The 11,752-nt window shown below is 41.1% G+C and overlaps 1 protein-coding gene across 4 annotated transcripts; it reads left to right on the top strand.

Annotated features, from left to right (window-relative positions):
- The first annotated feature begins 1,865 nt into the window (after window positions 1–1,865).
- Window positions 1,866–10,357, top strand: LOC123098680 (phosphoinositide phosphatase SAC2). 4 transcript variants are annotated; one of them, XM_044520730.1, is made up of 16 exons: window positions 1,866–2,544; window positions 3,225–3,429; window positions 3,523–3,688; window positions 4,326–4,548; window positions 5,191–5,267; window positions 5,362–5,549; window positions 5,624–5,718; window positions 5,830–5,963; window positions 6,069–6,182; window positions 6,748–7,045; window positions 7,914–8,035; window positions 8,155–8,265; window positions 8,801–8,989; window positions 9,116–9,274; window positions 9,393–9,501; window positions 9,687–10,357. In XM_044520730.1, exons 1-16 carry the CDS (start codon window positions 2,485–2,487, stop codon window positions 9,795–9,797), a joined length of 2,361 nt encoding a protein of 786 aa, XP_044376665.1. In that variant the 5' UTR covers window positions 1,866–2,484; the 3' UTR covers window positions 9,798–10,357. The 4 variants fall into 4 exon arrangements, with proteins under 4 accessions (XP_044376665.1, XP_044376667.1, XP_044376666.1 ...); XM_044520732.1 differs by having other exon boundaries at window positions 1,867–2,544; window positions 9,420–9,501; XM_044520731.1 differs by having other exon boundaries at window positions 1,867–2,544; window positions 8,804–8,989.
- The last annotated feature ends 1,395 nt before the right edge of the window (window positions 10,358–11,752 follow it).

Consider the following 11,752-nt stretch of genomic DNA (forward strand, 5'->3'; position numbering starts at 1 on the left):
GGCGATGAAATCATGGTGGGATCTAGATGGTGGGGCGGCAGCGCCATCAGCAGCTTGAGCAAAGCAGCTAAGCAGGCACGGCAACGAGTGAGAGTGACCGACGATACGAAAAGGAGGTCGTGAGGGAAAAGAACTGGTCAGAGGAGGAAGAAGCACTTCTGGCCGTTCTATTAAGTCGGATGGTTTTAAATTATTTTCAGCCAAATAATGGATAGGTGGCCCTTATCTTTTGAAATGGGAGCGGATATTTGGAGCCTAACCTGCCTATTTGGGTGCCTGGTTAAATATGTTCATGTACTTTTCTTTTGTTTGTTTATCCTTTTGTTTAATGAAAAATCACATAAAGCAATTGACCTATTGCCTCTCCCGAAAAAAATTATGGATCATTTTCTGGAATTTAGTAGAAAGTATAGGTTATACAATTTTTGAGAAAAAATCATTCATGTGGATAGAGAAGAACTTGTCCTACTAGCTATTGGTAAACAAGTAATATACCCATTTTCAACTTGTGCATGAATCACATAACTAATTATTACAATAGTCTACGGTATAAATTTCACAACTTACTATGTAAATGATATCTTGTGGTTTTCGTGCAACTCGCGAATAATCTTATTTTTCCTGCTACTTAAAATGTGTGAATTTTCAAGGTTTTTTTAAAAGCAGCTGTCATATATGAGCTATTCTTATTGTCCTGGATCCACCTTCTATCTTACCGGCCCTGTTGCTCCTACTATCTTTTTGAAGTAGAGAGCCATACAGACCAACCTTTCTGAAATTTGGTGAAATGTATAAATTATACAAAATACAAAAAAGCACATACATGTAGATAAAGAATAATTTGCCCAAGTAACTTTCTGGGAAAAGAATATGTCCATTTGTGAGTCACACACAAATCACAAAATGAGATGTTTTTTTAAACATTGAACGCATGCACGCATACCCTGCCCCATGTGAGCATCTCCGAGATACTGACCCAACACAACATGTTAATTGGACGAAGTCAAGTGTCACGTAGTCGACAGGAAGGTCTCTTTCTATTGAATGAACATTGCTGAAAAGCTTGAAATAAATGTAAGAAAATATGAGCACTAGTGCAAGTCTAGGACTTGAAACCTGGTGGTCTGGTTTCACCATATAGAGAATCTAACTATGCTCAGTTCACCAAGACAAGAAGTTATAGAGGCAAATGTCTACGGTACAAACTACATAACTTATTACGAAAGAAATAATCTTGTGATTTATGCACAGCTGGCAATTAATCGACCTTTTCTCGATACCCCAAAATGCGAGTTTTCTATGTATTGAAAAGCAGAACCACACACAAACTTTGTTCAGATGAGCATATCTCCCCTCTCAACCCCCCTTGATCCCTTCCTAGTTGAGAAAGTCGCACCTTGCATCACAAGATTGGTGAATAAGCACTGCATTAAGTATTCCATGTGGGAAGCTTGCACCAGGACCTAAACTATTCCTATGCGCCAGGTAGCTGCCATTGACATTGATCATGGAATACCTAATCAACGTTTTATGGTTTCAGCTCCACTACTTTTCTTTTGAGAATGTTGTTATCATCTTCCCCTGAATGAACCACACATTGTTAAACAAACACACACACACACACACACACACATCAAAAAGCCCATCTTGATGGCTTCCTAAATTGCCGTCCATCAATTTATTTATTACAGCCAGTAGTTAAATTCTCGACTGTAAATAAAATTCGTCCCGCTCCAACCAAAAAGAGGCCATTTACCAGCTTCCTCTTGGACAAGCCAAAACCAAACCCAAAGTTTCTTCTTCTCTGGTAAAAGCATCTTTTTTTGTCTCTCTTTGTGAAAAGAGCACAATAAATCCGGCCAAAAAAGATGCCGCTGCCGCAATGATTAGTCCGGTGGTATTTGCGGCTTGCCACTCTCGCCTGGCGTTGCGTTTGCGTGGTGTTTTTGTGGACGACGGCGTCGTCGTCGCCAGCCAGCCTCGTCCACCTCCTCCTTGTGGCTCTCGTCTTCCTCCCCCCGCGTTGCCCTCGGAAAAAATCCATCCTTTCTGCTCCGGAAATTTAGTCCCCTCCTATTTATGACCCGCCCATCTCTCCCGCGGAGGCGGCCCTGAAAATCCCCCCCTTGCTCCCCTGAATCGGCTTCTTGGTTGCCCCGTCGATTTCCTCTTCCCTCTCCCGCCTTCTTGATCCGAAGGTGCGTGTGTTTTCTGGGCAATTTCCGGCATCAGATTGTCAATTGGATCCATTTCGATCCGTCCGGTCGTCGCCGGTCCGTTCTTGATCCCAGGGGCGGGCTCCCTGATTGGTTTCCGTATGACCCTGGAGCATTCTCGCGCGAGACCAAGATGCTCTACTTGAAGCAGCCCAAGAGGAGCTAGCTGAACCACGCGGAGTCTCCGTTTGTTTGTTCTGAATTTCTCAGGCTCGGATTCACTCTGGCCCTCTTGTCTGCCCGCGTGTTGATCTGAATTTCTGATCCGATGGAGGCCATGAGAGGTGGCAAATTTCTTCAGAAGTTCAGGCTCTACGAAACCAGATCGGTAAGCATCTCTTGCAAATTCTGTTTACCTAGTCCCTTGATTTGGTTTGGATTGTATTCGTAGGTTCATTAGACATGGCAATCTTTGTGTCAGTTAACCTCGTGCGTGTCTGTTATGATGGGGGCCTGTATTTGTTTGTTTGTTCGTTCATGGGTTGATTGGATTACTGGGTGATTTAATGCTTGCACTGTGGGGCGGATCTAGTTTATGATTGGTTCGGTCCGATTTGATTATACTAGGAGAGAGTAAAAAGCTGCAAAAAGGTGAGGGGCGATCCTTCTTTTTGTTTCTTTTGCAGGGGAGGGAAAACGCTGTTCCTTTTTGCTGCTCCCTGCAATTGTGTCATGCAGATTAAATATGTGCTGGACGATCTTGCTTAATGATGATGTAATGTTGTGGTGTTTGCCTTCTGCTTGGCTATTGCCCTGCTGATGCAAAAAACTAAGCTTTCTGGCTTTCAGCTGACCTTGCGTATATGCGTAATGATTCTCAGATATTCATAATTCAGAAGCTAAGATTTAGCTATTGGTCGTTGGGACAGAACAATAGAAGTTATGTAATTGTCGTCCTCCGAGTACTGTTTCTTTGGTTTACTAGAAGTGAGGCTTGATGTCAAAAGTTCTCATGCGTTCTAGCTCAAATTCTGTATTGCTAAATATTTGTGCGATATTTTGGTGCAGAAATTTTATCTTGTCGGAAGAGACAAGAGCAGGACTCTTTGGAGGGTGCTAAAGATTGACCGGTTGGAGTCTACTGATTTGGGTATCCAGGAGGATCCTACTAGTTACACTGAGAATGAATGCCAAGAACTACTATGGCGGATTCATGAGGGAAATAGGTTGACCGGCGGGCTGAAATTTGTCACAAAATGCTACGGAATAATTGGTATTTCAACATGAACTGAGATTCATAGAGTATATCAATCAAAATGTTGTAGCTGTACAAATTATAACATTTACCACTTCTGTGCTTCTTCAGGTTTTATGAAGTTTCTTGGTCCTTACTACATGGTTATAATTACCAGGAGAAGAAAAGTTGGCACAATCTGTGGCCATGATATTTATTCAATTGGCAAGAGCGAAATGATCGCAATTCCGTGTCCTATAGTCTGCCCCAATGTGGCTAATTCTAGGGATGAGAACAGGTCTTTCATTGTTTCATTATGTAAATATTGTGTATTGCCTGTTGTAATTCCATCGCTGGTTCTTAACAATATCAAAATCACCAGCTTGCTTCCTTTTGTATTTGGAGTCTTGGATATTGATTTGCTATTCATTTATGTTACTTTAGGCCCTTTTCTTTTCCAAATATTCCAGTTCATTTTGGTGCTACATTGTGATAAGACAATGTGCATTGTTGGTGGTGGCATCTATTTCATTTTATTCTACTGTTTTATGCTGCATTATTTTCAGATAAGTTTTCTGGTGTGTATTCATATTCGTAGTTGAACATGGGCAGTTCCACTTGGTCCAGCAACGGTGTAATATTTCTTTTGGCACATTTAATGTTATTTTGTCTATAAGTATAAAATCTGCTTGTTGATAACAATATGCATCCGGCTTATATGGTCGGTACATCATGACCATTCTTGCAGTACTGAGATTTGTGTATGGATGGTCAGAGGTATATAGAATTGTTTTGAATTTCTTTGCTCCCATAGTATTATACTTATACTATTATGTTTATACTATTATAAATGCACTTTAAATATATTCTTGCTAATGTTCTTTTGATTGTTCTTGTCTGCACATATTAATGTTTTTATTGCCCACTTTTTGTAGATATAAACGACTCCTTTGCTCGGTTGATCTTACGAAGGACTTCTTCTTCAGCTACTCGTACAACATCATGCGCAGTCTTCAGAAGAACATAAATGACAAAAATACTGGACATGTTGTTTATGAAACAATGTTTGTATGGAATGAATTTTTGACACGAGCAATGCGGAACCATCTCAAGAATACCGATTGGACCGTGGCCTTGGTCCATGGATTTTTTAAACAGGTATATTCTTCTGTGACACACAAAGTCTTTTGGTGCTACGTTATTTTTTATTTCCAGCATCATCTTCAATTATTGATCTTACCGGTATCATCTATTCATCACAGAAGACCACAAGGGCTCCCGCTAACTCAATACCATCGTACTAACTTGCGCGTTTTACTGCACATTTAGTGACCTGACATGTAGTGAATGTTTGAAATAAAGGGTTTGCAAACGCATGGCTTTGTATAACCTGCTGACATTTTTCAGTTTGAGCTGCTTGCGGCTTTCGCGAGTCGAAACATTTGCTTGTAAGTGTCAGCAGACTGTTCCTGCTTTTTTCAGTTTCCATCTTTTGTATGTTCCTGGTGCATAGTAGTATTGTACAGTCATCATTGAATTGCTATTTATACCTTAATGTCTATTAGCAAGCATTGAGCACAATCCCTTGTTCCTTGTGCAAGACCTCATTATGCCAGCATTTATGATATTTATGAGTGTAATTAAGAACTAATAGTAATATCTTATTGTTGCTATTCGGGTTGAAATGCCGTTATGCTAGTAGTGTTTTTTGTATTTGCAAGGCTTATGTACTAGTAGTGTGTTTTGTCTGTTCATGTACTATACGAAGAGAAGCTCATAGATATATATTTGTGTGTTCAGTCGAAGCTGTCAGTATCTGGGAAGGATTTCTGGTTGACACTTATAGCGAGACGCTCGCGTCATTTTGCTGGAACCAGGTTCGCGTTACAAGCATTTGAGCTTTTCTGTAGTCAAGGCTCACCTTTATATTTATCTCACAAATGTATTTGTTTTTATGATTTTGAAATATAGATTCATGAAACGAGGTGTTAATGAAAAGGGTAGGGTTGCCAATGATGTTGAGACTGAACAGATTGTTTTTGAAGACACACCTGATGACATCCCAAGTCAAATAACTTCTGTTGTACAACATAGAGGATCAATACCTCTTGTCTGGTTTCAGGAAACTTCAAGACTTAATATTAGGCCAGAAATCACATGTAAGTTCTGTACCGTTATTCTGATATGAATTTGCAGATCTGTAGACTTGTCTGATAATCCTGGCTACCTGCAGTAAAATCAGATGTGGATTACAAGGCCACCCGCCTTCATTTTGAAAACCTTGTTCTTAGATATGGGAACCCTATAGTCATCTTAAACTTAATCAAGGTGAGTGTAATTGTTTAACGTAATTTACATCTATTGATTTAATGGTCAGCTTGATAGCTTTTTGGTATCCTTTCTGAATACTCCCTTTTGGATTGCTTGTATATCTCTCAGACTCGTGAGAAGAAGCCTCGTGAATCTTTGCTCCGTGCAGAATTTGCAAAGGCTATCCATTATATAAATAAGGGGTTACCGGATGACAAACGTCTCAAGTTTTTACACATGGATCTGAGTAAGCTTTCTCGAAGGTATAGTATTACAAGAGGATATTCTATCTGAGCTTGCCCCTGTAAGAATCTGTTGGTTATGCGTGAAGTACGTACTGATGATATTAATCTACATGCCATCTGCAGGAAAGGCACCAATGTGCTTGGACTGTTAAACAAGGTAGCTTCAGATGTGTTGGAACTAACGGACCTCCTCCATTGCGAGATAACTATATCATCAAAACCTTTGGATGCTTCAAGGTAATTTGTATACCTATTTAGGAACTTACAATTGCTTAAGAACCGATAAGTTTGATTTAGCAAATCCATGAAATGAGCCCCTCCAGCAAATAAACTACAATATTTTCTTAATGTTTGACCATATATCCACATTGCTGTATAGATTTCACACAGAAGAAATCATACCGATGGTATTTGTATTAAAATAGTCTTTCATAGTATATATGTGGTCAGTTTTAGTTCACAACATGGGTAAACATCCGTATGAGAGGAGAACATGACCATGTGAAAGGAGAGCACTGATCTGCAGAGGAACAGATGTATAACAGCTGGCCAAATAAGAGATGATTGGCAGGGACTTGTTTATTAGAAGACTTTGCTATTCCATTGCTTAAACTCAAAGATAGCTGCCACACCCTTCCTATCGAATTGATTTTTACATGCATATCTAAAACAAATATGTACTCTAGTGCAGATAAAATGGAAACTACCAACCCAAAGGAAACAAGTCAACCTAATATGCAAGTAATGGACTTCCTGCTGGCTTGCTGGCAGTACTAATGGTTATCTTTTACATGTTTTGCAGTGGACAAGGGTCATGTGACATCAAAATCAATGATGATTTCTGCGCAGCTACGATGGTACCTCTTTTGCTACAGAAGGGTGTCCTCAGGACAAACTGCATAGACTGCTTAGACCGCACAAATGTCGCACAGTTTGCATACGGATTAGCTGCTTTAGGGCGTCAACTTCATGTGTTGAAGCTCACTGAAGAACCTAAAATTGATCTGCATGATCCTTTGGCCGATGATCTGATGGATTTCTATGAAAGGATGGGTGATACATTAGCCATCCAGTACGGTGGTTCTGCTGCTCACAACAAGGTTAGCATCTTGTTATATCTGTGACTCCTGAGGAACATAATCTGCAGTTCTGCATAACACAACTCTTGAAATGGTGCTTTATAGAACTAAAATTTAGTATGCATACTCTGAAAGGTGTGCAGTTGTGTACTGCTGTTTTAATGTATTCTTTACCACCTCTGGAGTACTTCTAATTTCCCTGAGTAGTTCTAAGTTGTACTAAGGTTGTGACACTTATTTTGGGACGGTGGGAGTAATTGTCACACCACTCTTCCCTTTTTCTGTCATTTGATTTATACACTTATTTTCCTTGCCCTGTTGTGTTTGGCTATTTGGCCACATGTTTAAGTCAAATAAACATTAAGGCCACCTGTCACCTGAAAATAGGACTCTGAAAGAGCAGTTGCTAGCTACTATCATGGGTCAGTCTGTCATGCTTGTCCTTTTAGCAAAGGTCATGCGCACCAGGACAGTTGATACCTAATATGAAACGTTTGCTCTCACAGGTCTTCCTATGATTAAATGAACTTCCTAAATCAATTGGTACACGCGGCTTTGCCCTTTTGGAAACAAGTTTAGCAGTAGAGGTCGTTAATAGGGCGAGGACATCTGTCACCCAAGCATGTTGAGTGTATTTATGAAAATTTATCTCGAGTGTTTGCATCTGAAACTTTTGTGACTAAAATAACAGGCATTTCTTACTGATTATAGTTCTTGAGAAAAACCCTATAGTTGATTCTCAGTGTTTGCTGTTGTAATCTTGATTTCTTGAACATCTTTATTTCAGAATGATTTGAGTCTTGTTGGTAGGCAGTGTTCAGTAGTCAACATAAATCCAACTTTGTTTTTTGAATGATCAGTCTAACTTTTCCATTGTAACATGTCACAGATCTTCTGTGAGCAAAGAGGGCAGTGGAAGGCAGCAACCCAATCCCAGGAGTTCCTTCGAACCCTTCAGCGTTACTACAATAATGCTTACACAGACCCTGAGAAGCAGGATGCTATAAATGTGTAAGCTTCTTCATGTCTGCAAAAATATTACTCTGACAAAACCAATGGAAAATGCCGACATTGGTCTAATATTATTTCACACAAGATTTATATGTTGTGTTTTTTTGTTTGAAATGCAGATTCTTGGGCCATTTCCAGCCTCAACAAGGCAAACCTCCTCTGTGGAAGTTGGACTCAGATCAGCATTACAATATCGGCCGGCAAGGAACTTTAAGTGAAGAAACTGGAAGGTACTGATATAAACTCTTCCATTAACAACAGCATTGCTTGATGAGCTGGCCTCCATCATATTCTGTACACCATTAGCTTTTACTTGGACACTTTTCTTGATTTTAATCAGGCGGTATATCAAAGTAGAAATTGTTACATATAGTAACTTGATCCATTCCCTCATTCCATAGGCTCAAGGCCAATATGATACATTACAAGTATCTCAACAAAAATGTCTTGTTGTTCTCACTTGTTGGTCACGTAATATGTGCGAAAAAGTTTTCACCAATCAAGAAATACCTCTGATACCCTGGAGTAACAAGAATTAGGTGTTTTTACATGTATCTTTCCTACGTTTAGATGTTCCAACACAGAGTAAATTCTGGTACCTTTTAATAAAATATGATATATTGATTAGCACAAGCAAGAACCCTACTTGATGTTCAGCTCTTACATATTGATGGCTTGTTGAAACAATCCAGACTTAAGTAGTTTATTGTTTTTCCATAATCAAGTTTACATGCATAAATTAGTAAATGGGACATTTCATATCAGCAGATTCATAAAGAGGTCGCTCTCGGATGGAAATATTCTATGTGAAAACAGCGCACCCGTATCTGACCGTAATGTCGGCGAAAACAACACCGCGTCAGAATTACTCCCCTCGCAACAGCTGGATGATATTAGAGAGCCTACTGATTCTGCACCAGAGATCTATATGTGTGAAACAAACCCATGCCCCAGGTCTGTTAGTCCTTGTTCAATCTTTTTTACTTTTTGTGGAGAAATCCTTGTTAAAATTAGCCCCTGGAGAACTTCAGCTTGTCCATGAGTGCAATACGGCTAACTTCTTTTTTGTTATGTGTTTAGTACAAAATATAGCACGATGCCTGGAAGACACTCCATTTCGGAGGAACGACAGAGTTACTTAAAAAGATTAGGTTATCCGGAGTTGCATTCTTCAAATTTTCTCGATCTTGATTTGTTATCGTCTTCAGGAAATTCTTGTGATGAAGAAGCTTTTGAGAGGTACTATATACTGTTGCCAGTTTACATTTTGTCACATTCATTACGTTCACATCTCCTTGATCTCTTATTAAGGCTGATAATGTGATACTACTACAACCATTGTGATGGCTAAAATTAGGAAGGTTCTTCAAACTATCATGTACAGGTCATCGATCATACATTCACCTTTGGATGGTATCAGTGTTGGATCTACTACTACTTACAGTGAGCCAGGACACAATGATGAGGTCAGCTTGTCTTGCTACCCTTTTTTCGCTGTGAAAAGCTTAGTTAGGTCCATTAGGATCTATGATATGATAGTACACCCCACCCGACTTAACCTTGAGATGGGTTTCCCTGATCCGAATTTTATATGGTTCAAATTTTAATCTATATATTCATCAGTGTTAGAACCTGTCTCCCTTGTTAACAGGGAAGGGATGACACCGACCTGTCGCGCTCAAGCAGCCAGCTCTCAGACTCACGCGACTATTCTGACCGCTTTGCTCAGTGGGTGGCTAATGGAGGCATGCTTTGCTACTAAGTGCTAAAGAATTTGTCCTGGTGGCATCTCCATATAATTTTCGCCGCAGCACGAAAGCTCCACAGCTAGAACAAAGGTAAAAAAGCTCAAGAAGAAGCTGCAGCCTGTGTGCACGGTGCTGGCATTTCGTCGAGGCTGAACCAACAGAAGAAGAATCGGCGCGATTCGCTCGGTGGATCGAAGCTCTAACGCGGTGACTCAGTTGAGGAATGAATGCAGATGATGATGGCGTGTGGTTTGGTTTGGTTTGGACAGGACTGGAGAGCTATGGTGAAGAATTGACCGTAGTGAAGGGAAGGCAATGAATGATAGGCAAAGGCAAACATATCTATCTGATTCTTTTCAAGGGTTAGCTTAGCTAGACAGCTATGTTTTTTGTTCGCCTTTAGAGAAAAATACAAAAAAAAAGGAAAATGATAAAAAAAAGACTTCTCTTGTAAATATATATGGTACAGATATACATGCTGCTCACATATGTTTGGGACGGTGGTTTACGTGTATATGTTTGTAACACAGGATCTCACAGAAAACAGGTTCGGAAGAAAATTTCTGTGCTTCAATTGGAGTCTTTACTAGGTATGCTCTCTTTTTTGAACATAAAAACAGCAACAACGAGGTATGCTCTCTACTGGTCTTGGAGTTGCATATGTCCATGGCACACATGTCATAGTTATTGCACATCTAAGTAACTCAATCAAACGTAAAAAAACACACGAATCTTCACGTATAATAAATGACATAGGACTTGGTTGTGTAATATTTATGACACATCTAGATGTGCTTTAACAAAATTGATTCTACCGGTTATAAGTTGCACTGGCCGTGTGGCACAACACGGGGCGGATTTGTTCATGATTTGCATCATGGACACTGCCTCTGCTCGCTGTAGAGTGGATTTGCTACCAGGCCGGGTGCCTACCTGCCTTGTGCTGTGTGTTGCCGTGATCCATACTGGCATGGGATACGTGATTCAGTCAGACTAATCGGTCCCAAGCAAGATCTAAGATATGGGGTGTGCTATGTGTTGGCCGTTGGGTCACAAGCTGTCTGACCTATGATGCTCAGCGTGCGATTGTATCGTGCGTTCATGTTCGGTGTTTCTCGCATTGCAACAAGAGTCTTATTGCACTTGCAACAGGGCCCTTGTCGCAGAAGCATCTCTGGCTCACTGTCAACTCCTTGCAACAAGAGCCTTTATTGCAATTGCAATAGAACCCTTGATGCAATTGCATCCCGTCTCATGCTCGTGTTCACCGTCATTGCGACCCTTACTGCAATTGTCACTTGATCTTTGTTGCAAAAAGTATCTCCGCTTGTGGATTTGAAACTGGGAGGCAGTTGCCGTCGGGGACCCGTGTCGTCGTCATCACTGCCAACCGCAAGTCCATCCACCCTGAGCTCCCGTTCCGAGCGCCGCCAACCTTTGCCGCCCGTTGTATCGACCGACGAGCTCGCTGGAGCAGCACGTCGTCGCGCCCTTCTCCTTCCTCCCATGCTTCTTCTTCCCTCTTCTCCTCTCTCATCTTCCTCTCTCCTCTGCAGATGACTGAAGCCACCTGAGCTAGGCTCGTTGCCGCGCCTAGCCATGGCGCCGCCACACGCTGGCAACCGCCCTACCCTTCCTTGGTCGGTCTGCAACAAATCTTTTGTTGCGCTCGAAGGGATTGCACAAGGGCCACATTGAAAAAGCTACCCCATGGTGAGTAGTTGCGAGCTGTCCGATGAAAGGCAGGTTTAATGGTCACAAAGACAGCGGGCGGTGCGACAAAGTTGGTTGGTTGAGCGGAAGCGTTTCCCATAAGATATTGGGACATCCTATTTGTAACTTGCCTTAAAAAATCACGTTAGTCGATTTTTTTCTGTTGTTGGATTAAAATCTAACGGCTACCGTTTGTCTTCCTCCTCATCTCGTCCCCTTCCTCCAGCCGCCCCCGCTGCCCCAAGCCGCCACCTCT

This window comes from Triticum aestivum, chromosome 4D (assembly GCF_018294505.1).
Source record: "Triticum aestivum cultivar Chinese Spring chromosome 4D, IWGSC CS RefSeq v2.1, whole genome shotgun sequence".
Lineage (NCBI taxonomy): Eukaryota > Viridiplantae > Streptophyta > Magnoliopsida > Poales > Poaceae > Triticum > Triticum aestivum.

Excerpts from the sequence above, each read along its gene's own strand:
- LOC123098680 (XM_044520730.1), top strand. The coding sequence starts at position 2,485 with ATGGAGGCCATGAGAGGTGGCAAATTTCTTCAGAAGTTCAGGCTCTAC. Across the intron at positions 5,964-6,068 it reads CTGAGTAAGCTTTCTCGAAG|GAAAGGCACCAATGTGCTTG; the intron begins GTATAGTATTAC and ends TGCCATCTGCAG. Across the intron at positions 8,266-8,800 it reads TTAAGTGAAGAAACTGGAAG|CAGATTCATAAAGAGGTCGC; the intron begins GTACTGATATAA and ends ATTTCATATCAG.